Here is a 27,594-nt window from a genome sequence, read left to right as displayed (position 1 = left end):
CAGTATAAATGATACATTTTCTAACTTTAATTCGAGTTTGGGTTTATAAAGATATCTATACGGATTTTCTTTAATTTGAAGACTCGGCAATTCTATAGTATCTAACTTAAGAATACATTCTCTCGCCACATGTACAATTCCTATACCTGCCAAAGTATAAGCTTCGGCTTCTCTCTGTGGGCAATTCAAATACACTATTTCCGAATGGATAAGAGAGTATAACCAACTACCTGTTGTGATCAGTGGTTCCCACAGTGGTTGTTGATTTTTAGTGAACCTAATGTCACAAATTTTTAGGGTTTCGTTGTTTGGATTTCTTCGAAGCTCGGCCTCACAACCCGGTACTGACAGAATATCGTAAACTCCGTGCATGTGATAACATATGTATTTATCTTCTATCCGCTTGCAGCTTTTAAGTTGTTCCTCATTTAGATAAAAATAATACCTTTCATCGCTTGTAATTGCTAGATATTTTGCATATGCTGATATATAAGCTCTAGTTCCGTTCTCCCCTGACTCTTGTAAAACCGGCACTTCATGCATCTTATATAATGTGTAAATTCTTTCTTCCACCAGAGGAATATCTAAGGTTATAATCAAATTATTCTCGCTAGTGTGTATGTCTGTTTGTGAGATTCTGTCCACGTCTGAAAGTGTTATATCGTCTATAGGTACCGGAAAGTCCACGCCCTTCAAGTACTTCTTCGCCTCTGTTGCTATGGTCACTAGTTGTTCGTCTGTTAACAATTTAGGTGACAATTTTCCTTCTTTCGCTTTATACATTATATCGAGTGTTTCACTTAGACCGTGTTCGTAAATCCCTATTTCGCGGTTCCAATTCTCAATGGTATTCCTAATATTGTGCAAATAAGCTTCGTGATCCAATTCATTTCGAAAACGTAAAATTTCGTCCTCAAACGCTCTTAAATTTTCCCTAAACTCTTGCGATTGATTGTGTTGTTTTTCGGCTATGTCATACATTTTGTGTAATTCCGCTCGGACTACATGTGTTTGTTCGCCCATTAAATGAGAAATATTCCTTTGAGCTTCATTGAGTTCTAACATAACTGCTTTATAGTTTTCCCCTTCTTCGTAGGTTAAAACCCCAATAGTGGGCCCTATTAGCTTTCCCAGTATTCCCATCAAGGGTGCACTTCTCTTATTAATCCTGTTATTTGGTAATTTTTGGTTTGTTGATTCCGTATGTTTTAGAGCTTTAATAACCCTTTGTACTTCTTTCCAGTGCAATTTAGCTATCTCTAGCCTATTTTTCAAACCTTCCGTGGGTGCGAAATGATGGCAAGTGTTGCCTAATATTTTCTTGCATGGCTCGTTCGCTGCTATTACGTGTTTCTCAAAAATTAGTAGTTGGTCTAAAAAGTCTTCCATATCTAATACAATGGCTGTTCTCCAAAACCCGGTGGTTCTTAGCACTGTGGATATTCTTTCATAATAAATGCCTGAACTTTTGTTCATTGGTATTATAGTGATGCCTGAATTTTGTCCCCTGATTGCTACTAATATCCCTGCTAGAATTAGCGTTATCCCCTTCATTTCGGCTATGATTCTGCAACCAAAAATTTAAACTGCCTTTTAGTTAAATTGGCTAATCTATTGGATTTAGACAATATGCGTCTCTCTACTCTATAGCTAGCTTAGCTAATTTATCTGCTTCTTCATTGCCTTTTATTCCACTGTGCCCCGGTTCGTAAATTAGTTCTACTTTGATCCCGGTTATGTTATCGCTTAGCTTGCTAAATATCTCCTTACTAACTACCGTTTTCCTTCTGTTCGTTTTCCACCCATTTTCTTTCCATTTCGGTAACCAATTCAGATAACCATCTATCGCAAATTTAGAGCCGGTGTGTATCCTGACTTTGCATAAACCCTTTTTCTTTAGTATGTTAATTGTTTTCACGATAGCTTCTATTTCGGCTCCGTTATTTGTTTGTTTCATCTTTGCTTTTTCACTGACATTAAGAGGATGTTGTTTATTAAACCAGATTCCTATACCTGCTCTTGCTGATTCTTTTCCATTAGCTTTACAAGCCCCGTCGGTAAAAACATGTATGAAACCTTCCCTATCTTCTAGAAATCCTGCTTCGTTTTCTAGTCATAAGTACGCCTTTTTGACTTGGTCTTTGTGTTTTCTAAACCTTTTTCCTTCAGCATCGCATAGAATTAAGTTGCTATTTTCAGTTATTGAAATGACTTCGTAGGGTCCGTGATAATAGGGTTCGAACTTCCCTGCTCTGACCTCCTCTTTCACGTCTACTACATCCCCTACTTTTATATCCAACGGTCTAGCTTGTTGGTCATAAACCCCTTTTGATTTGATTTTAGCGTCTATTATATTTTTTGCCGCTAGCCTCCTGATTTCAATAAGCCGCGTAACTAATTCTTGCAAATAGGATTCGTACGTTACTAACTTCTCTTCTGTGGGAAAAGATGTAGGAATCCTTGCCTTTTTCCCAAATACTACCTCATAAGGTGTGAATTTAGTCGCATTATGTACTGAGGTATTGTATGCTAACATTGCAAAGGGCAATAAGCGATCCCAATCGTCGTTTGAATTAGCGTAATGCCTAATGTATTCTGCTAATACAGCATGACTTCTCTCTAGGGCACCATTTGTTTGTGGATGATAAGCAGTAGTGGTTACTTGTGACACTTTAAAAAGTTTGGCTAACCTTCTCATTAAATTGCTAGTAAACATTCTACCCCTATCTGTTAGGATGGTTTTAGGTGCTCCATAAATTGAAAATAAATGCGTTGCTAGAGCGTGAGCTATTGTCGTCGCACTTATGTCTGGGACGGGTATAAATATGCAATATTTGCTTAACTGGTCTTGCATAGTCAATACGTGACAATTTCCATCCGCCGTAGTGGGTAATTTTCCTACCGTATCTAGGCACACCTTGTCGAACGCTTCTAGGGGTGTATCAGTTATGAGCATTGGTTCTCTATTTTTTGTTCGTATTATCTTTCTTTGCGCGCAACTTCTACATTTTCGGATATATTCAGTAATATCTTGTTTTAATCCTGGCCATGTAAATTTTTCTCTTATTCGCTGGTAAGTTTTATTCACCCCCTTATGACCTGCTATTAAACTGTCATGGTATTCTGATATTATTTTCTCGCGATACTCCTTTGTAGGAATGCTTATTTTTCCGTAGCATAACTTGATTTCAATTTCACTACTGCGAAATGTTTTCACTAACTTTTCTATACCTTTTTCACCCCATTCATCCAATAGATCACCATAGCGCGACACCCTGAATCGTTTTATCCCCTCTTTAATTAAAATGGCTCTAAGATTATGCAGAGCGAAATCTAAATCCTCTTCTTTTATTTTTTGATCGCATTTTTCTGTTATAATTACTGTGAAAGTCCTATATTTCCCTTTTGGCGTAATTAGAATTTGCCCTACCCTCGGTTTGCTACTTTTTATTTCCTGCAAATCTATTCTTCCTGTCGCTATCAGCAACTTAATCGTTGGTGTAGATGGCTCTGCATCTGCTGACATAAAATGAACATAATTGTTAATGGTCCTCTATCATAGGTTAGAACATTTAGCCTATCTAGTTTAATTTCCTTTTCATCTTGTTTCGTGTTTTGAAAAGGAGGTTCTCGAACGTCAATGTGGGGCATCGCTATGTTTATCCCAGGTCTGAATCTTATCGTATTTTTATCAGGCACCCTTTTTACTTCGTTCGTTATTATTTTACGTGGAACTACTCCCTTTTGCCTAGGCTCTATTTCTAAATCGTCTAACTCTGATTCTTCCCTAATCGGGTTAGGTATATAGGGGGTTGATTGAGCGTTAGGTCTCGCCCTTGAGATGGGAGTGTCGAAAGTGACTGTTTTCTTACTATTTATAGCGTCTTTTACCGAATCTCTAGTTTCTTTTTCTAAATTGCTATTCTCCGAGGTGCTTTTGTCCGGTTGATTTATTTGTTCTGAGATTTCCTGTAAGTCCGCTATAATCTCATCTATTGATCTAACTTCGTCCTGATCTATTTCTTCTTCATTTTCTATTTCATTCGCCTGTTCCTCAACGAATTCATCATCCCAAAAATATGATTGATGACCGGCCATTGTTAAATCGAAACGCTTGATTGATTCTCTAATACTATCTGCCATTTCTTGGTTGGGCCTTTGCGCATTTTCCACGGTTTCGCATATCGTTACATCCTCCTCATTTTCTTCTTCTGATGTATCTACGGGAGGACTTAAATACACCTCGATTTCGTCGCTCCTGATAGGTTGTATAACTCTATTAGTGCTATCGCTTTCGCTTGATTCGTCATCAGTATCCTCTGCATTCGTGTCATTTAAAGACGGTAACATACTATGGCTTTTTCGCAAAATCGGTACATCTTCTGCCTCTACTCTAGTTTCTGATTCCGTATCTGATTCATTACTTTCTGAGATGAGTGTGTCATAAATAGTTTTTGAGTTTTTCTCCATAACGACTACCGGCTCGGTTTTAGTTCTCGGACTTAACCTTGACGCGATGGGTGTAAAATTCACAGGCTGTATTGCTTCTTTAGTTTTAGTTTTCCCCGGTGGTCTACCCCTTTTAGGTTTATTCTCTATTACTGTGCCTTGCTCAATATCTACATTTGTGTCGGATTTAGCCCTATTCCTAAAATAATTAGACGCTCCTTTTTTTGTCTGTTCTTTACTCGTTTTTCCCGTTGAAGGACCAGCTTTATTTTTCTCTAGCAAATTGTTTAAAACTTCACTAGCTCGCTTTTTATTACAATTAGCTGCACTACTAATAGGTAACACATGAATAGTTTCCGAATTTTCTTCTATTTCGTCACTCGAATTATCGCTAGACATCACGCTATCGCTCGTTTCCTGACCGCTAGTTGTAGATTCTTCTTCTTGTGAATCTGACTTTTCTTCTTTTGGATTCTCCGATAATCCTCTTAACCAACGGTTTATTTTTCCCGGTTTACATTCGAAATCATAATGGTAATCCTGCAATCGTAATAACCATTTTGTCATGCGCGATGTCGGTTTCCTAGCCTCGTTTATGATTTTTAACGGCTCGTGATCGCATGCTAGTATGAATTTCCTTCCATATAAATAGGGCCTGAAATTTTCCAGCGCGTAAATTACAGCTAAACATTCTTTTTCCGTGGGATCATAATTTTTTTCCGCTCCGACTAAAGTCCTAGAAAAAAATGCAATTGGCAAATCCATGCCATCTTTTTCTTGTGTGATTACTGCACTGATGGCATGTTCACACGCATCCGTAGTAACTTTAAAAATTTTTGAGAAGTCCGGGTGTTGCAAAATTGGATTTCTACACAACTCCTTTTTTAACGCACGTAGACTTTTCCTTTCTTCTGAATCCCATTTAAAAATTTTATCCTTTTTCAATAATTCATACAGAGGTTTCGCGATTTTAGCGTAGTTAGCTATGAATTTTCGATAATAGCCAGTAATACCTAGAAACTCACGTATCATTTTTTGATTTTTTGGTGCTGGAAAATCCTTTATGGCTTCTATTTTCTTTGGGTCAGCTTTTATTCCGTCCTCCCCTACTAAATGTCCTAAGTAAGCTACTTCTTTGCGCAGAAACTCACATTTTTCCGGTTGTAGGGCTAATTTAGCATTTCTTAATCTCTCTAATAAACGCATAATGGTTTTATCATGCTCCTCTAACGTGGCCGAGAATACTATGATGTCATCTAAGTAAACAAACAATTCTGGTCCTTGTAAACCCGTTAAAACGTTATCCATTAGTCTTTGAAAAGTGGGAGCCGCATTTTTGATACCCATGGGCATTCTTTTGTATTGGTAGTGTCCCCTGCCCGATGAAAACGCTGTCTTGTGTTGATCTTCTTCTGCCGTACCTATTTGGTGATACCCCATAGCTAAATCGAAAACGGAGAAGTATTTAGCGCCCCCTAGCCTCTCCAAGATTGTACTAATCAGGGGCATTGGATAGCTGTCTCCCTCCATCTTATCGTTTAGCGCGCGAAAATCGATAACTAATCTATATTTTTTATTCCCCTCTTTGTCTGCCTTTTTTGGTACTATTAAGACGGGTGAATTGTAACTCGAATTTGAATTTACGATCAAATCATCTCCATACATTTTTGCTAAAAGCTTTGCTCCGGCTTCCTCATATTCAGGAGGTTGTCGATATTGTCTGCATTTTATTGGTTTATCGTCTGACAGTGGAATGTAATGTTTCACTAAAGGCGTGACTGGCAGTTTGTCGCCAGGTGCTAGAAACCTATCTTGTCCTAGATCTATCCATTTTTTTACATAACTCAGTTCTTCTTCATTCAAACCCTCTAAATTCATTTTGTCGAGAATTGCCTTAACCCTTTGTTCCTTAACTTCTTGTTGGTTATTTTGCTGATTGCTAAAAATTTCTTCTTCATCTACATAATCAAACGGATAAAGCTGTTGGGGGAGTATAGCTACTTCGATTTCTTTTTCCGTAGTATTAATTGCCATAATTTTGCATTTTCCTTTCTTTTGTTTTACTAATGCTTCACCTAACATTAACCCGGCTGGGGCTTCTATTCTCGGTAAATATCCCTCTTTAAGGTCTTGATTGGCTACTGGAATGTCTATTATTTGCCTAGTTCTAGCCTTGATTCTAAACAGACGCGGTACTGGTTTAACCTCTTTCCTCAAACTATGTCTAGCGTCATGTGATTCCTGATCTATAAATGGAATGGGTTGTACTGGTCTCGATGCAGTTATTAGTGAATTATAAAAAAAATTAATATTGGCCCTTTCTTCTCTTAAATATGGCCTTCCTATAATACCGTCTGTTCTGACCCCAAAATTTGGTTTCACTACATGAAACGTGTATTGTTTGTCAAATATGGTAATATCAACTGTACCCAAAGTATAAACCCTAGTTTTTGACACTCCTGTCATGTATGACGCTTCGGAGGTTTTGACCGGTGCATCCGGGCTTAAAGCATCTGATTTTATAATATTTATGTCCGCCCCCGAATCTACAAAGAAACTAGCTTTTCCCCCTACCAAATAATTTCCCGGTAATTTTACTGCGGGCGATTCTGTTACCGTTTCGCTTATTTTGAAAATTACTGGTTTTCCTGGAAACGTACCACTGTTGGACGCATTTCGTTGTTCGAGCTCGTCGTAGCGCCTTCCCGACGAGCCAGCTCCCAGTTTAAAGGACGGTTAGTGTCGTCCCTTTCTACTGAAATGGCTCTACTATTTTGATACATGTTTCTTTCTCCCCTTCTATAATCGGTTGGGTATCTATTTTCCCAGCTTTCCCTAGTTCTGTTAGTGTTATAACGGTTATCTTGTGAATATCTGCTAGGACTTTGGTGCCTATTTCCCCAATTATTGCTATTCGCATTAGGGTTATACAGTCTGGGGTCGTCATAGTCATTGCTGCGCCCCGTATTGTCTTCCTGAGATTCTCCATAAATATTTTTCCCATAGTTTCGATCGTAACTTCTGTCGTTTCTTGTCTCGTAACTGGGCTGGTAGTTACCTATATCTGGATACCTCCCCCTCCTAGACCGATTTGCAACCTGATACCTATTTCTCTCCCTCCTATCTTCGTAATCTCGATTATCTCTTGCACTATTTTGCCTTCCCCTAGGCTGGGGCCCTCCCCCCTGATTTTCGTTGTTGTAATTAGTAATGTATGACGCGTAACCTCCGTTAATAGGTTTCATTTTTCTGTCCTGCGCAGACTTCGCACACCTATAAGCTTCTTCTAAATTCCTAGGGGCGCGTGCGTCAACCGCATTAATGATTTCATCCGGCAAGGCCCCAACAAATGTTTTTAACGCCGTTTGCTTTACTACATTCATGGTCGCTGTCTCTATATTAGCGTCGAAACTGGCGCGTAAGGCTGCACTTGCCCCACTGAGCAGTCTCAACAACCTGTCATAAAGGTCGGCTAGGTTCTCGTTCCTATACATTTTTAAATTCATGATTTCCCCATAATATACTTCAAACGGTTGCCCGGGCGCGAATCTTTCTTTCAATAAATCTATTATATCCGTAAGTCTGGCAAATTGTTTATTTTCGGTACAGTCCCTTGCTGCTCCTGACAATTTTCCTAGCACCGAGGCGATTAAAGTTCCTTCATATTCAGGAGGGAAAGTCAAAGCTGCCATTACTATATCCTGTATAAAATCTTTTACCGACATGTTCCTCCCATCGAAAACCCTTATCTGTTGTAGGGCAGTTTGTATATTTAAAGTATCCGCAATAGATCGGGCAGCGGCAAAGCCGGCATCTTCTTCGCCGTTTGCGATAAATGGTCGCTGAAGAGGTACCCCCGAATGGAAACCTAAATCTGTCCTATCTCTATACAGTTCTGCTACACTTGATGCATTTAAATTTTCACGTCTATTGGCCGCGAAAGGGTTATCAGCGTGTCCATGGTTGTCGCCACCATTACCGGATCGACGGCGTTCCCCGTTTTGTTCCTGGTCCGTCATGGTTTTTCCTGTTTAGGACGCAGAGATCAAAAAAAAACAAATAAAATAAATTCGTTAATTTTTTTTTTTTTTTTTTTTTTTAAATTAATCAGTCGATATTCCGAAGCTTTCGAAATAGGCACTAATTAACGGGTGAGACAACCAACCTACACTGCCCGCTTGTTTCCAACCTATCACTGCTACTTCAATGTTCTCTATAGTAGGGTAGATTGGCTCAATGACCTCGAAGTATGTTTCGTAACCTTCTACCTCTAAGATAATTCCACCTAACACCCTAAAATGTTCTCCAAATAAATTTACAACAGTAACGTCCGAAGGCCAATATTCAGTAGATAAAAGTTCCGCGGAAATAAAATTTTCTTTTGTCTCAGAAGTAATAATAAATGCTGCTGATCCACCAACTATATCTTCGCTGTGTAATACTCTGCTATACGCTTCATGCACGTAGGACGGTACCAATTCATTGAACAGTAAGGACGCCATTTAAAAAACTTTAATAGTTGAATTCATAAAAAAAAACAATAAAAAACAAGACTCCTCATAGTTACACAAAAAAAAAAATGTGATATATTTTTTTTTCTCTAAATACTCATATGACTATGTAACACGACACGGTTTCGTATTCCGTATTCTCTATACTCATTACCGCAATTGAAAGAAAAAAATCGCCTTCACACATCTACTGCTGTTCGATTAATACAGCAATTATATGTCATCTCTTCTAATTCGCAAATCTAATCACCCAATAAAGTTTAATGATTCGCTTCTATTAACGCAAATAAAATTCTTTTATAGACTCATTGTAACTTGTATCTTTTTCCTTTATTATTATTTTAATTCTTTCACCTATATATTCTGCCGATTCAGCACTCTGGCCGCGACTCGGTTCTCTTAGTGTTTCGTAATATGACGAACACACTAACCCCGTAAACTACCTAGCTACTGTAGGTCATTGAATTCGCAACCAATAAATAACTCGATTTAATTAATCCGACATGTTCAACTTTCGCAACGATTGCGCTAATGTACTATAACTATTTTCTGAACGCTTATCTTTGATTTTTTCTTTTTCCACGAATAATTGTCTTTTTACCGCATCGAATTTTTCCGGACTAATATTTCTTCTCGATAAGATTTGTTCTCGAATTTTACTCTGTTTTTCGGATTTACTCTTGTTGTCGTATTTCGAAAAATTAAACATTTAGAATTTTTAATTCAACAACAAAAAAATTTTAAATTCGCGTTTTGTACTTTTTCGTACTTTAATCCTCTCACTTGCCCAAGTGGCTACACACTTCCGGCAAGGTTAGGTCGAGGAATTTTTCCCGAATTTTTAGAGAAACCAGAGCTTGCCGAATGCAAGGGTAGTTACTGTGTCTCGGTTCGACGTTAGCGAACCAAACAAAAATAAACAAAAATCCTACTCGCGCACTTGACAAAAATCCCCAAAAAAAAATTTTGTCTGAAAATTAAAACATCGTAACATAGACACAATAAATAAATTTTTCACTTTAATAATTGTTCATGGTGTATAAATTCAATTTCATCATTTTTTTCATCATTTAAATTCTCAGTATTTAATGTGTATTTGTAATTGTGTTTTTAAAACATATACGTTTTGGAAAGAAAATTTATTTTTTTTTTCACTCTTTACTGATCTCTCATTTTTCTCTTTTTCAAATCATTTTCTCAAAAATATGAGCGACAAATCCCACCGCTGCCACCATTTTGTTAAAGACGGATGTTGATTAACAAAAAAAAATAAATAAAGTAAAATAAATTTTGAAGAAAAATAATAAGTTAGAAACCACACTAATCTTTATTATTAACAACCCGCTTATTCGGAAAGCGTTATAGCTCTTCGCTAAGCAAATTAGAAAAAGGTAGTGGACTGTTGTTCAGAGTGTTATCCATTCAACACCCCCGGATAGACGGTATTTTATCGAAAATGATTATAAAGAAAGAATTGAGATAACACAAATAAAGGCGATTAAATAAATTGAGAATTGCATTGACATAATATAAGGTAACATTTATTCATACAACCCTCAATGTGTGTACATTCGATTCCCCAATTAAAATCTTTAATATAAAATGATTACAATTAGAAACTTTGCTACTTTAAGCTACTTGAATTTTTAAATTCAAGTCTCACAAACAAATATTGTTTATCGTAAATGCAACAAATAAAAATAACCCAAAAACAAAATAAAGATTTTATCAACACGAGAAATAATTTGTGTGTTTAGAGTAAGTGTGATAGTGTGTGTTATAAAATTTGGCAATTTCACGTAGTGCTTATAAACTCAGAAACACTCACCTCAATAAATACAATTAAAATAATACGGAAAAGTATCACATTACTTTTCTAACTCTTCGAGGATTTTGAACTCTCTGCTGTCATACGACTCTATGGAATATAGAAGTCGATCTTTTACTTTCCTATATTTTATATTTTTGCTTTTAATAAACTGGAATTATTTGCTGTACTTAAACAATTATTTCAATATTTCAATCCTCGTTCATTATAAATTCAGAAATTTGGGTTCACCAAATCTGAATGAACTAAACGATAAGGTTGAAATATAAACAATTCTGTAGATAACAAACGATATAATTTGTGAATTAAGAACTCAGCACTTTTTATATCAATACCACTTTATGCTTGTTAAAATAATCCTTCTTTTTCAATGAACTTTTTATAACTTGTACGACGTCACAAATTGTGGAAAATGCACTTTTAATTTCAGATAATTAGACAGGCTCGACCCTTACTGAGGGGAGTAAATTAATAAATCAACCACCTTTGGTGGGAACAAAACTTAATAAAAATTCTTCCGCCTTTTTGCGGGTAATACGTCCGCCTTGCGGGAAATACAAAATAAGACTCCCTGAATAATAATTTTGTGGCAACGATCACACCCATTTGGTTTATAATTTTAGGTAGTGGGAGGGTTGATTTTGCAATCAACACCTCGTTGTTTCCATGCAAGTTTTAGCAAAACTTGCATTTTAAATGTGGCGTGATCGGTTCAACCACCTTTATTAACGGTATACTTTATGTGTTTCCTCATTTTCCTAAAATAATGTGGCAACTCTTAGAGTGTAAGTCCCACAACTTGCGAAATCGACTGTTAATTTAGTTTGAATTATTTCGCAATATGTAGTTCAATAATCTGAACTCATTTGCGAAATAAACTTTAATTTAGAAATTTAAATAATAAAAAAAAAATGAATTAATAAATATTTATTGAATAATTAGAAATATCATTTAACTATTCTAGTGTCTAAAACTTAGTATGTGTGTGTGTTGTGTGTTGTATAGACGTAGGTATTTAATTGACAAAAAGTTGTAGCGTTGATAAAATAAATATTATTTTTAATAAATAGTATTTATTGCTTAAAAAAAAAATTAAAAATTACGGAAATCCGTCCGTAACATTGTTGATATTAAATTGTTTACGTAATTTTTTTTTTTGAAGAGTAATAAATAAACTAATATTTTATAATTAAGAAATAATTCTGGAATCAATCTCTGAATTGATTTCAAATCAATTTATTTTCGATAAAAAATTTTTTCTTAATTATTATTATTATCTGTAAAAAAAATGTATTTCAAAAAAAAAAAAATTAATGGGTAAAAAATTCAATAAAAAAAAAAAAAATTTACAGGTTTTTCGATCATTAAAGAAACGAAAAAAGATAATTTTTTTCCTCTTTTTCATGAATTTGTAATTTTCGAAAAAAACGACCGTCATAACCTGCCATCTGGTGTCTGGTTTCATTAAACAACACAAATTATATTATTTTTTTTTTAAAGAAAATTTGACAATATCTTACTATTTTAAATTTTTTAGAAAATCTAATAAATTCTTTAATTTTATCCAATTAAAAAAAATTGATTCTGGAATCAACCTTTGGGTTGATTTCAGAATCAATTTTTTTTTTGGAACGAAAAATTTTTCGTTCCTTAAATATCATCTGCTTGAAGATAACCGAAACAAGGTCTAATAGACAAGTGGATACTGCACTCAACTGCTAACCCAAAAATCGTGGGTTCGATTCCTGGTTGTTTCAAATTTTTTTTTTTTACTAAAATTATTATCTGTAAAAAAATGTCATTACAAAATAAAATTTTTCTAAGTTTGAAAATAAGTAGATAAAAAATGTGTACAGTTTTGGATTTTCCAAATAAATGAAAAAAACGTAAAAATTTTTTTTTCTCTACATCATGAATTTTCAATTTTTGAAAAAAACGACCGTCATAACCTGCCATCTGGTGTCTGTTTTCATTAAACAACACAAATTATATTATCTTTTTTTAAAGAAAATTTGACAATATTTTCATTTTCTCAGGAAATCTAATAAATTCTTTAATTTTATTCAATTAAAAAAAATTGATTCTGGAATCAACCTTTGGGTTGATTTCAGAATCAATTTTTTTTTGGAATGAAAAACTTTTCGTTCCTTAAACATCATCTGCTTGAAGATAACCGAAACAAGGTCTAATAGACAAGTGGATACTGCACTCAACTGCTAACCCAAAAATCGTGGGTTCGATTCCTGGTTGTTTCAAATTTTTTTTTTTACTAAAATATTATCTGTAAAAAAATGTCATTACAAAATAAAATTTTTCTAAGTATGAAAATAAGTAGATAAAAAATGTGTACAGTTTTGAATTTTCCAAATAAATGAAAAAAACGTAAAGATTTTTTTCTTACTTTATCATGCATTTAATTTTTAATAAAATATACCGTCATAACCAGACTATTTTTATTTAAAAACACAAATTCTATTATTTTTTTTTAGAAAATCAAATAAATTTTCTAATTCTATAAAATTAAAAAAAAAATTGATTTTGGAATCAATTTTTAAAATCATTTAAGAATCATTTTTTTTTAATTTTGAGTTAAGCTTGACGAGAAGCTCGCAAACTTTGTCAAAAAAATTTATATTTTTCCAATTTATCAAGATTTGAACCTTGGAAAAAAAATCTTTTTTTCCAAGATTTGAACCCTCGCGGGAAGATTGTGAACTAAGGCAAAAAAAACTTTTTTTGCGATTTTTTAAAGATTTAAACCTTGGCGGTAAGTTTGCAAACTATAACAAAAAAATTTTTTTTTCCAATTTTTCAAAATCTGAACCCTGGCGGGAAGATTGCGAATTATGGCAAAAAAATTATTTTTTTGCGATTGTTCAAGATTTGAATCCTTGCGGAAAGATTGTGAACTAGGGAAAAGAAAATTATTTTTTAGAGATTTTTTAAAGATTTAAACCTTGGCGGTAATTTTGCGATCTATTACAAAAAAAAATTTATTTCCAATTTTTCAAGATTTGATCCCTGGCGGGAAGATTGTGTACTATGGCAAAGAAAATTTTTTTGCGATTTTTTAAAAATTTTAACCTTGGCGGTAAGTTTGCGATCTATTACAAAAAAAATTTATTTCCAATTTTTCAAGATTTGATCCCTGGCGGGAAGATTTTGTACTATGACAAAGAAAATTTTTTTTGGGGGATTTTTTAAAGAATCGAAACTTGTCGAAAAGCTTGCAAACTATGTCAAAAAAATGGTTTTTTTACAATTTTTCAAAATTTGATCCCTGGCGGAAAGATTGTGAACTATGACAATGAAAATGTTTTTTTTGTGATTTTTTAAAGATTTAAACCTTGACGGTAAGTTTGCGAACTATGACAAAATTTTTTTTTTACAATTTATGAAGATTTGGTCCCTGGCATGAAGATTGTGAACTGTGGCGAAGCAAATTATTTTTTTGCGATTTTTTAAAGATTCGAAACTTGTCGGAAAGCTTCCAAACATGCATACATAAGTAACGAGTTAATTAATAAAATAAATAGAAAAATACATTAATTAATTAATGGTTTTTCAGAAAGAATTATTTTTTAATAACTTTTAAAATTATTTTTAATTTCGTTAAATTAAAAAAAAAAATTGATTCTGTAATCATTCTTTGGATTGATTTCAGAATTATTTTTTTTGACGAAATTTTTTTTTTGTATTATCAAAAATTTTTGGTTATTTAAATATTTAATTTTAATAATAAATTTATTAATGACTATTCATTTTTTCTTTCTCAATTATTTAATTGAGCGAGAAAAATTAAAAAACATTTTTATCTTTTTTTAAATTTAATTAATAGAAAATTCAGGGAAAAAAACGCCTGTAAAAAGCTGTCATCTATTGGCAATTACTGTCAAACAACACAATTTTTGAATAATTATTATTTCTTTGACAAAAAAATCAATTTTTTTTACTTAAAATAATTGACAAAACTTAAATATCATCTCAATTTAACATCGACTTTAAGGTTCAATAGGCTTGTGGATCAAAAGCTGGGCTGGTGATCGGAAGATGCAAGTTCGATTCCAAGAATCTTGCAAATTTTTTTATTATTAATTTAATTATTTAACTTTGATTAAAAAAATTAACTTTTTTTCATTAATAATTTTTTTAATGAAACTTGAAATTTCTAAAGACTAAAAATTTAAACTTCTGTCGCAATTTTTATTATTTTTCATTGCTGATTTTTTTATAGACTTTTTTCATGATTCGGAACAAGCAATCGTATGGATTTTGAAAAACTTCAATTTTTTCAAAAAAACACTTTTTTATTGTTTCAAATCAATTTTTTTAAATCGGCAACGTGAAACTATTTTAAAATCTTCATTAAAATACTTTCCAACACATCCACAAATTATAATGAAAATGAATTTTGAGGGAACATTACATTTTTATTTAAACTTCCTTCTGGCGCACCCTGTTATTTCACAAACCTCGACTTTCAGTTGTTTCTAGCTTCATAGCTTTATTTTTTTTATTATTTGACGTTTTGGTGCACATAACCAACGATTGGTGATATTTTTTAACTTCCGTAAATTTTTTCAAAAACGTTTAAAATTGTTTCCTTTTCGTTTCTTCTTCCTCTTCTTCTCTTCTGCACATTCAATTCAGGTAATTTATGTTATATTATGTTTATTTACTACATATTTCTAGAAATATTTTTTTAATGACATCATTTCAACAGCTAAAATTTTCTTTATGTAAAATTATTATTTTTTAAATTTTTGATTGACCTTTTTCGATTCAAACAAATTTTGAAAGCATAATTTTTTTCTTAATGTAAGTTATAAAAAAATATAAAAGAGATTATATATTTATTTATTTAAATATTATTATTATTTATTTATTAAATTTGATTTTAAACTTTATTAAATATCATTATTTTCTAAATGAATTTTCATTTTTTCAATTATCATTTAACACCATTTCTTTTTAAACCAAATTTTATTTAACAAAATATGTTATTTAAAAAATTCTAATTTAAGCCAATTATAATTTCGTTAAAAAATTTTTTTGTAATAACAAAATTTTTAATAAAAAATATGAAGTTTCTTTAAAAAAAATAATTTTTTTTAAAGAAACTTCATTTAAAGAAAATTTTGAGAAGAGTATAAGATGCAAAAATAATTAATTTTTTTCAAAAATTTTCTTTTTTTCGTTAAATTTCCCATACATTTGGAAACTTTGAAATTTAAAAAAATTAAAGAAAAAAAAAGTTAAATTTTATTTTAAAGAGAATTTGCCAAAAGTTTGAAACTTGATAAAAAATTTAACGAAAAATGTAATTTTTTGAAAAAAATTGATAATTTTTGCATCCTATACTCTTCCCATACTTTCCCAATACTTTATGTGAGCCTCCGGAAAGTAAAACAACACATAAAATTTGTCTGTACTTTTGAGTTAAACTCTGGTAACCTAAAAATTGATATTAAAAAAAAATGAATTTTATTTATTTCCAACCTATTTCCAATGACTTTGTAATAAATACAATTTATTTTTTGAAAATTGATTTTTTCTGTACTTGGGGAGCCAACTAAAAAAAATTAAAAAATTTTATGTGTGGTTTTACTTTCCGGAGGCTCATGTATACTTTTTTCAAAAAAATTTAAATTTGAGAAATATGACGAAAAATGTAATTTTTCTCAAACTTTCTCCTATACTTTCCGCATACTTATTCAAATCTTTAAAATTTGAGAAATTTGTCGAAAAATTAATAGGTTTTTTTAAAAAATTAATTTTTTTTAAAGAGAATTTGCCAAAAGTTTAAAATTTGAGAAATTCAACGAAAAAAAATAAATTTTTGAGAAAAATTAATCATCTTCGAAACTTATACTCTTCCCATACTTTTTCAAAAGTTTGAAATTTGAGAAAATCAACGAAAAAAATTGAAATTTTTGAGAAAAATTAATTACTTTAGCATTTCATACTTTTCCCATACTTTTTCAAATCTTTGAAATTTAAGAAATTGGTCGAAAAAATAATTTTTTTTGTAAAAGAGAATTTTCCAAAAGTTTGAAATTTGAGAAATTCAACAAAAAATATTACATTTTTGAGGAAAATTAATTATTTTCGCATCTCATACTCTTTCCATACTTTCCCCATACTTTTGTAAAAGCTTGAAATTTGAGAAATTTAACGAAATATATTCAATTTTTGACAAACCTTATTTTTTTCGCATCCCATACTTTCCCCATACTTTTTCAAAAGTTTGAAATTTGAGAAATTCAACGAAAAAAATTAAATTTTTGAGAAAAATTATTCATTTTCGAAACTTATACTCTTCCAATACTTTCACCATACTTTTTCAAGAGTTTGAAATTTGAGAAATTCAACAAAAAAAAATTAAATTTTTGAGAAAAATTAATTATTTTCGCATCCCATACTTTCCCTTATACATTTTCAAAAGTTTTAAATTTGAGAAATTTAACGAGAAAAATTAAATGTTGGAGAAAAACTAATTATTTTCGCATCCCATAGTCTTCCCATACTTTTTCAAAAGTTTGAAATTTGAGAAATTCAACGAAAAATATTAAATTTTTAAGAAAAATTACTTATTTTGGCTTCACATACTTCGCATACTTTCCTCATACTTTTTCAAGAGTTTGAAATTTGAAAAATTCAACAAAAAAAAATTAAATTTTTGAGAAAAATTAATTATTTTCGCATCTCATATTTTCCCTTATACTTTTTTAAAAGTTTCAAATTTGAGAAATTTAACGAGAAAAATTAAATGTTGGAGAAAAACTAATTATTTTCGCATCCCATAAGTCTTCCCACACTTTCCCCATACTTTTTCAAAAGTTTCTATTCACGGAGAGAAGAGATTTAGTCTATTCTACTAAACACGTTTAGTCCAGATTCTACTAAACAGCGTATAGTCAGAGGACTACTACAGTTCTGTCACACAAAAAAATTTACCGACAGAATAAAAATGCACAAATCTGATTGGTTGTCCACAATTAACCAGATTGCGGACAACCAATCAGATTTCTACATTTCGTTTCTGTCGGTAAATTTTTTTCTATCGATAATCGTGTAAATTTTCTTACTATCAGTATCGTTCATTTAACTGAATGTTTAGTCCGTCCAAAATGAACGATACTGTTTAGTAGATTTAACTGAGATAGTAGTAAGATCTACTACGCCCTTCTCTCCGTGTTCTATTCTATTTGTTCTAGTAGTACTTTAGCAGTATCTCTGTTGTAGTACTAGATAACCAGTGCTGAGCCGATATTGAGCCAGTATTGGCTAAAATAGATTTTCTATTTGATTACATTTTAATGTTTAGAAACAGGAATATTTAAAATTTGATTAGAAAGTTTAGATTTTTATTGATTTTTGAAAAAAATATTAAGGGAAAAAAATATTTCTGAACGTTTATTTTCAAAAATATTAATTACGCAGCCACACACAAAAAAAGTTTCGTTAACTGTGGTCGAGACATATGTATTCCTATGTATTTTGATGCGCTGAATCCGAATCCGACATCAGAATTTGTCCAATGGGTACTGATTTTGCCCTAACCTCAAAAATACCTTAAAATCGCTAAAATGGTTTCTTTTGATTGATCAAAATCAAACGCAACAACATATTAATTCAAAATAGTGGCCAAAAATCCTAACATTTGACCTAAATTGAAATTAATTACTAGAAATTTTTAGGGGTTACAAATTAAAAATTTAATGTCAAATTCGTAATCAGCGATTTCGAAAAACCCCGAGTAACGAATTTCAAACGAATCTGAATAAATGTTAAAAAAAATTGTCTGACATATTAGATCTGCCATTTTGAATTTTTAGAAACGGACATCGGATTCGTAATCAGCGACCCTAAAAACCCCTGAATAACAAATTTTATCAACTTAGGTCTAATTTTAGGATTTTGCCCGCCATATTGGATCCGCTATTTTGAATTCTTTAAACTTGACATCGGGTCCGTAATCAGCAACCTCATAAAGACCTAAGTAGTAAATTTTATGAGCTTACCTAATTTTTCTCGATATGTATGGTATAATTTGTTTCTTTGGAAACTTCGATGTATAATAAGGTTTTTTTGAGGTTAGGGCAAAACCAGGACCCATTTGCCAAATTCTGATATCGGATTCGGATTTAGCGCATCAAAATATATAGGAATATATTTGATCGGAAAATCGTAGCCAAAAATTGGTCCAGGTGATGAGGGCGATGTACGGAGGGGGAATGTTTTTCGTTTTGGAAAAATAGCTCATAGTTTTCAAAAAAAAATTAAAATTTCCAAAAACAACAATAGCTGCTATGCTATGGTGATGGTTGCTATGGAAATAGTTCCTATGGTAATGGTTTGCATGGAATCGGTTGCCATGGAAACAGTTGTCATGGTAAGTCCTATAACACTTTCTACCTTTGGTCCTAGAATGGATCCTAAAACTCGGTCTAATCTTCGTCCTAAAACGGATCCTACAACACTTTTTACATTTCGTCCTGAAACTGCCCTATAACACTATTTACCTTTGGTCCTAGAATTGATCCTAAAACTCGGTCTAATCTTCATACTAAAACTGATCCTAAAACACTTTCTACACTTCGTCCTGAAACAATTGCTATAGTGCCAGAAAGTGTTTTAGGATCAGTTTTAGGACAAAGATTAGATTGAGTTTTAGGATCAATTCTAGGACCAAAGGTAGAAAGTGTTATAGGAGCAGTTTCAGGACGAAATATAAAAAGTGTTTTAGGATCAGTTTTAGGACGAAGATTAGACCAACCATTAGGACCAATTCTAGGACCAAAGATAGAAAGAGATATAGGATCAGTTTTAGGACGAATGTAAAAAGTGTCATAGGTCGAATTTAATTACTAAAGGTAGAAAGTGTTTTAGGATCAGTTTTAGGACGAATGTAAAATGTGTCATAGGTCGAATTTAAGTACTAAATGTAGAAAGTGTTTTAGGATCAGTTTTAGGACGAAGATGAGACTGAGTTTTAGGATCAATTCTAGGACCAAAGGTAGAAAGAGTTATAGGAGCAGTTTAAGGACGAAATATAAAAAGTGTTTTAGGATCAGCTTTAGGACGAAGATTAGACCAACAATTGGGACCAATTCTAGGACCAAAGATAGAAAGTGATATAGGATCAGTTTTAGGACGAATGTAAAAATTGTCATAGGTCGAATTTAATTACTAAAGGTAGAAAGTGTTTTAGGATCAGTTTTAGGATGAATGTAAAAATTGTCATAGGTCGAATTTAAGTACTAAAGGTAGAAAGTGTTTTAGGATCAGTTTTAGGACGAAGATTAGACTGAGTTTTAGGATCAATTCTAGGACCAAAGGTAGAAAGTGATATAGGATCAGTTTTAGGACGTATGTAAAAAGTGTCATAGGTCGAATTTAAGTACTAAAGGTAGAAAGTGTTTTAGGATCAGTTTTAAGAGGAATGTAAAAAGGGTCATAGGTCGAATTTAGGTACTAAAGGTAGAAAGTGTTTTAGGATCAGTTTTAGGACGAAGATGAGACTGAGTTTTAGGATCAATTCTAGGACCAAAGGTAGAAAGAGTTATAGGAGCAGTTTCAGGACGAAATATAAAAAGTGTTTTAGGATTAGCTTTAGGACGAAGATTAGACCAACAATTAGGACCAATTCTAGGACTAAAGATAGAAATTGATATAGGATCAGTTTTAGGACGAATGTAAAAAGTGTCATAGGTCGAATTTAATTACTAAAGGTAGAAAGTGTTTTAGGATCAGTTTTAGGACGAATGTAAAATGTGTCATAGGTCGAATTTAAGTACTAAAGGTAGAAAGTGTTTTAGGATCAGTTTTAGGATGAATGTAAAAAGTGTCATAGGTCGAATTTGAGAACTAAAGGTAGAAAGTGTTTTAGGATCAGTTTTAGGACGAAGATGAGACTGAGTTTTAGGATAAATTCTAGGACCAAAGGTAGAAAGTGTTATCGGAGCAGTTTCAGGACGAAATATAAAAAGTGTTTCAGGATCAGCTTTAGGACGAAGATTAGACTAATTATTTACACAAATTCTAGGTTCAAAGATAGAAAGTGATATAGGATCAGTTTTAGGACGAATGTAAAAAGTGTCATAGGTCGAATTTAAGTACTAAATGTAGAAAGTGTTTTAGGATCAGTTTTAGGACGAAGATGAGACTGAGTTTTAGGATCAATTCTAGGACCAAAGGTAGAAAGTGTTATCGGAGCAGTTTCAGGACGAAATATAAAAAGTGTTTTAGGATCAGCTTTAGGATGAATGTAAAAAGTGTCATAGGTCGAATTTGAGAACTAAAGGTAGAAAGTGTTTTAGGATCAGTTTTAGGACGAAGATGAGACTGAGTTTTAGGATAAATTCTAGGACCAAAGGTAGAAAGTGTTATCGGAGCAGTTTCAGGACGAAATATAAAAAGTGTTTCAGGATCAGCTTTAGGACGAAGATTAGACTAATTATTTACACAAATTCTAGGTTCAAAGATAGAAAGTGATATAGGATCAGTTTTAGGACGAATGTAAAAAGTGTCATAGGTCGAATTTAAGTACTAAATGTAGAAAGTGTTTTAGGATCAGTTTTAGGACGAAGATGAGACTGAGTTTTAGGATCAATTCTAGGACCAAAGGTAGAAAGTGTTATCGGAGCAGTTTCAGGACGAAATATAAAAAGTGTTTTAGGATCAGCTTTAGGACGAAGATTAGTCTAATTATTTAGACGAATTCTAGGTTCAAAGATAGAAAGTGATATAGGATCAGTTTTAGGACGAATGTAAAAAGTGTCATTGGTCGAATTTAAGTACTAAAGGTAGAAAGTGTTTTAGGATCAGTTTTAGGATGAATGTAAAAAGTGTCATAGGTCGAATTTAAGTACTAAAGGTAGAAAGTGTTTTAGGATCAGTTTTAGGATGAATGTAAAAAGTGTCATAGGTCGAATTTAACCCCTGGACAGTCCAGGGCCCATATGTGGCCAGAAAAAGTCGTGCCACCTTTGTGCAAGTGGCCATATATGGCCACCGCAAAAAATATAATACTAAATTTAATTTGATTCGCTTGAAATTTGTTACCTGGGGGTTTTTGGGGTCGCTGAATCCAATTTTAAAGTCAGATTTCAAAAAAACAAAATGGCGGACCCAAAATGGCGACCATGAAAACTTAAAATTTATCAGATTTACATGAAACTCGTTGCTCAGGGGTTTTCGGGGTCGCTAAATTTGAATCTGAGGTCGGTTTTTCAAAATTCAAAATGGCGGATCCAATTTGGCAACCCAATATGGCGGATAATTTAAAAATTAATGCGTTTTGACCACAAATTGTTACTCGGGGGTTTTCGTAGTCGCTGAATTCGAATTTGAGGTCAGTTTTTCAAAATTCAAAATGGCGGATCCATTATGGTGGACAAATTTTTAAAAAATCAATCCGATTTGTCTGAAATTTGTTACTCGGGGGTTTTTGGGATCGCTGAATTCGAATTTGAGGTCGGTTTTTTGAAATTCATAATGGCGGATCCAATATTGCGGACAAATTTTAAAAAAATCAATCCGATCCGCCATTTTGAATTTTGAAAAACTGACCTCAAATTCGAATTCAGCGACAACAAAAACCTTAAATATGATGAAGTCATATTTTTTTGGAAACTTTTTTTAGGACCGTTTTAGGCCTACCTGCGATTTTTAACTGGACTGCGAAGGGGTTAAGTACTAAAGGTAGAAAGTGTTTTAGGATCAGTTTTAGGACGAAGATGAGACTGAGTTTTAGGATCAATTCTAGGACCAAAGGTAGAAAGTGTTATCGGAGCAGTTTCAGGGCGAAATATAAAAAGTGTTTTAGGATCAGCTTTAGGACGAAGATTAGACTAATTATTTACACAAATTCTTGGTTCAAAGATAGAAAGTGATATAGGATCAGTTTTAGGACGAATGTAAAAAGTGTCATAGGTTGAAGTTAAGTACTAAAGGTAGAAAGTGTTTTAGGATCAGTTTTAGGACGAAGATGAGACTGAGTTTTAAGATCAATTCTAGGACCAAAGGTAGAAAGTGTTATGGGAGCAGTTTCAGGAAGAAATATAAAAATTGTTTTAGGATCAGCTTTAGGACGAAGATTAGACCAACAATTAGGACCAATTCTAGGACTAAAGATAGAAATTGATATAGGATCAGTTTTAAGACGAATGTAAAAAGTGTCATAGGTCGAATTTAATTACTAAAGGTAGAAAGTGTTTTAGGATCAGTTTTAGGACGAATGTAAAAAGTGTCATAGGTCGAATTTAAGTACTAAAGGTAGAAAGTGTTTTAGGATCAGTTTTAGGATGAATGTAAAAAGTGTCATAAGTCGAATTTGAGTACTAAAGGTAGAAAGTGTTTTAGGATCAGTTTTAGGACGAAGATAGTCTAATCTTCGTCCTAAAGCTGATCCTAAAACCCTTTTTAGATTTCGTCCTGAAACTGCTCCTATATCACTTTCTACCTTTGGTCCTAGAATTGATCCTAAAACTCAGTCTCATCTTCGTCCTAAAACTGATCCTAAAACACTTTCTGGCACTATAGCAACCGTTTCAGGACGAAGTGTAGAAAGTGTTTTAGGAGCAGTTTCAAGACGAAATGTAAAAAGTTTTTTAGGATAAGTTTTAGGACGAAGATTAGACCGAGTTCATGATCAATTCTAGGACCAAAGGTAGAAAGTGTTATAGGACTTACCATGACAACTGTTTCCATGGCAACCGTTTCCATGGCAACCGATTCGATGCAAACCATTACCATAGGAACTATTTCCGTAGCAACCATCACCATAGCATAGCAACCATTGTTGTTTTTGGAAATTTTAATTTTTTTGAGAACTATGAGCTATTTTTCCAAACCGAAAAACATTCCACCTCTGTACATCGCCCTCATCACCTGGACCACTTTTCGGCTACGATTTTCCGATCACCCTGTATATGTCTCGAACTCAGATCAAGACACTTTTTTTGTCTGGCTATGTTATTTATAAATAATTTTTTTTTAATTTATGCATTTTTTCAAATTACTTTTTCATTTCATGCCTGTCAGCAAAAATACTATTTCACAAAAAGTTTTAGAGTAAACCTTATTGAATTTTTTTTTAATTATTTTGTATATAAATTATTTTTTTAGGTAAATTTGATTGGTTTTTAATTAATTTAACTTTTCATTTTTCATTTAAATTTTCTTCTTTTAATTTTATATTGCTTCTTTTCACGTTTTTTAACCCTTTTACTGTTACAGAAAAAATTGATACTATAATCTCAAAATGTATAACAAATTCTGGTCGACAAAGTTTTATGAAACTTAGTATATAAAAGTTTTTGGGGTCTCTGAATTTAATTAAATAAACATTTTCGTGATTTTTACTTGATTTTTAATTGTGATATTAGTTAAAAATAATAAATTATTATGTAATTATTTCTTAACCAAATATCGTTGATACCTGAAGTGTGCGAATAATGATATAAAAGAATTCATTTTTTAATTTAGAAAGAAAATTTCATTTATTTTGTGTAAAGATGATTACGACACAACGTCTACATTACAGATTTATAATATAAAATGGGTGAATATACTGCACGACATTATATGGAGATGGTAATGTTGTACGGCGAACACGGGTATAATGCTCACCAAGCAGCTGCCGCATTTAGGCAGAGGCACCCTGCACTTCGACCAAACCATAATACCATTCTCAGAGTCATCCAACGAGGAAATGAGAATGGTAATTTGGTTCCTGATAATAGAAACAGGGCGGGTGCACCTAGGAGGGCGAGAAACCCAGCGAATGAGGAGAGGATTCTCCAATATATCCATCAACACCCGACGCACAGCATAAGGCAAATGGTGCGTGCCCTTCAGCTCAGTTACTGGACTATACAACAGACCTTAAGAGGCGACGGGTAATATTTTCATGTTAAACGTGTTAAACGCTTTCCTTCTTTCTTTTTTCATCCTCTCATACAATCATCTAATTGTGCATTTCTCTTATTCATTACTCATTAATCCATTCATTGTCGCATTCTTTTTTAGGATGCAGTCCCATGACGGCTCGAATACAGAATGCAAAGTTGAAAATCATGAGAGTAAAAAGGATAGCGAGATCTTTTCATCTCTTTTGCACTCATGGTTTTCAGTTTTGCACTCTGCTTTCTCGCCGTCATAGGACTGCACCCTTATCCATCTATCCAGAAAGTAAATTCCGTAATGTTTCCTGTTTTTAATTCCCAAATTCAAAGTGGGATGTAGAAAGTGTAGAGTAGGATGTGAAATATGAGAAATAGATAGTGGCATATGAAAAGTGATACATGGAAAATGGGATGTAAGAATGAGAAGTAGAAAGTAGGAAGTGAAAAGTGTAGAGTAGAAAGTGAAATATGAGAAATAGATAGTGGCATATGAAAAGGGATACGTGGAAAATGGGGTGTAAGAATGGGAAGTAGAAAGAGGGATGTGAAAAGTGTAGAGTAGGATGTGAAATATGAGAAATAGATAGTGGGATATGAAAAATAATTCGTGGAAAATGGGATGTAAGAGTGAGAAGTAGAAAGTGGGATGCGAAAAGTGTAGAGTAGGCTGTAAAATATGAGAAATAGATAGAGTAAAGTGTAAAGTAGGATGTGAAGTAGAGAGTGTCATGTAAAAAGTAGAAACTGGAAAGTAGGTTGGAAAAAGTGGAAATGTTATGGAATTGACTTAATGTCCTTAATTTCCTTTAACATCCTTGGTTCCTTTAACAGTTTACACGCTTACCATTACCGCCAAGTACAAGCCCTCCATGAAGGTGACAACGAGAGGAGAATGGCATTTTGCCGGTGGCTCGTCGCTCAACACGAGCAGGACCCGACATTTAGGGACAGGATCCTCTACACGGATGAGGCGACGTTCCCGAGAAGTGGAACTTTCAATTATCATAATAACCACGAGTGGAGGCACGAAAATCCACATCTCGCGATACGTTGCCGACACCAGAGGAGAATGTCCCTAAATGTTTGGTGTGGTGTTGTAGGAGATCTCCTTGTAAGTATTTTCAGATTTATGCATAAGATTTTAACATAAGGGTTAAAACTTCAACATAACGCTCAAGTTCTTAAGTCTTAGGACTTATGTTTTAAATAGTAAAATTCAAAATTTAAGCATAAGTTTTAAAATTAAAACTGAAATTTTTAGAAAAAATTTTAGACTTAAGCGTAAGATTTTAACATAAATCTTAAAGCTTCAGCATAAAACTTAAGGTGTTAAGTCTTAGGACTTAAGTTTTAAGCATAAATTTTAAAAGTAAAATTTTAAAATTTGTTAAGTTTTTCAGAATAAAGAATAAGAGTTGAACATAATTCTTAAAACTTTAACATAAAGCATAAGTTTTTAAGTCTTAGGACTTATGTTCTAAATCTTAAAACGTAAAATTTAAGCGTAAGTCGTAAAATTAAAGTTTAACTTTTTTTAGATTTATGCATTAGATTTTAAAATAAGACTTAGAACTTCAGCATAAAGTTTAAGTTCTTAAGTCTTAAGACTAAAGTTTTAAATCTTAAAACTGAAGTTTTAAGTATAAGCTTTAAAATTTAAATTAAAAAAAAATTTTTAGACTTAAGCACAAGATTTTAAAAAACCGCTGCTAAGTTAAAGTATGAATTTTTTGTGTTCATAAAATGAACACTTTGCTTCCCCATGGAGATTTTTTGTGATCAATTTATGGTAACTTATTTGGTATGATTATAATTTTAAGAAGGTGTTAAAGTGTATTTTTGGGTATTTGCAGAGGTAGATTTTTAATATCAATAACTTCGTAATATTTCCCAATAAAAGGTTCAATAATAGGTCAATTGATTCGTTTTTAAATATTCTCTAAGTTGTTCATAATTATTTTAAAGATACATAAATATTTTTTTATAAATAAGGCAAAAAAGGCAGGTTTTTCTAAAAATTTTAATTTCTAAATGTTAATAACTCTGGATAAAATAACAGTAGGATATTCGCTAATAGGTCAAAAGATGCGTCTTGATAAACTCTACAAAACTAGGAACAAATATATGTTGGTATCAATAAATTTTTTTTAAGTTATGGGCAAAAACTATTTTCTTTGATTTTTAAAAATTGAATAACTTTCGATAGAATATCAGTAGAATGTTCGCCAATGGCTCAAAAGATGCGTCTGAAGAAATTCTACCAAATTAAAGAAAAATATTAATAGGTGTCCTAACATTTTTTTAAAGTTATGGTCAAAAAACAATTGTTCAAAATTTTTAAAATGCAAAAAAATAATAGTTAAACTTTATTCATATTGATCAAACTACTCTCATTATTTGTCCGCCAGTGAGACCTACAATTTAAAAAACATGCATCCCTTTAGCTCTTATAGTATTCGAGATATTTAAGACAATGTAGTGTATATATACACACACACGGAACGACATTTTTTAAAAATGTCATTTTTGGATTCCTGAGGTCGAAAAACATAAAGATACATAAAATAATCAAGTTCGAAAAATTTTGGTATTACAATGCTTCCTCCATGAGGAAGCAATAAGATTTAAAACTTCAGCATAAAGCTTAAATTCTTAAGTCTTAGAACTTATGTTTTAAATCTTAAAACTCAAGATTTAAGCATAAATTTTTAAATTGAAATTTTTAATTTACAGATTGGTCCTTTCTTTTTTGATGGCCATTTAAATCGTGATATTTATGCCAATTTTATCACCAACGAGTTGCCTAGATTGTTGACAGAGGCTGGACTTACGCAAGAGCAGATTAATAGAATCTATCATCAACAAGATGGTGCTCCACCTCATAGGCCGGAGGAAG

At 32.5% G+C, this 27,594-nt stretch overlaps 2 protein-coding genes across 2 annotated transcripts in view; one reads left to right on the top strand and one right to left on the bottom strand.

The window, feature by feature from the left end:
• LOC127288890 (uncharacterized) overlaps nt 1–24,620 on the top strand; it is a 32,631-nt gene extending 8,011 nt beyond the window's left edge. Inside the window, exon 7 of the transcript XR_007844103.1 lies at nt 24,338–24,620. The gene's annotated coding sequence lies outside the window, so the exon portion shown is untranslated. The remainder of the gene's footprint in view (nt 1–24,337) is intronic.
• On the bottom strand, nt 1,640–1,957 carry LOC127288907 (ribonuclease H1-like). Its single transcript, XM_051316612.1, has one exon. It carries the CDS (start codon nt 1,955–1,957, stop codon nt 1,640–1,642), a length of 318 nt encoding a protein of 105 aa, XP_051172569.1.
• Nucleotides 24,621–27,594: the final 2,974 nt, after the last annotated feature.

The sequence above is a fragment of the Leptopilina boulardi genome, unplaced genomic scaffold, assembly GCF_019393585.1.
Source record: "Leptopilina boulardi isolate dan_hultmark-lab unplaced genomic scaffold, ZJU_Lbou_2.1 LbouV2_397, whole genome shotgun sequence".
In the NCBI taxonomy this organism is placed as follows: domain Eukaryota; kingdom Metazoa; phylum Arthropoda; class Insecta; order Hymenoptera; family Figitidae; genus Leptopilina; species Leptopilina boulardi.
This window is presented reverse-complemented; position numbering and strand designations above follow the sequence as displayed.

What these genes read in the sequence shown, in the direction of transcription:
- LOC127288907 (XM_051316612.1), bottom strand. Translation starts at nt 1,957, where the DNA reads ATGAAACAAACAAATAACGGAGCCGAAATAGAAGCTATCGTGAAAACA.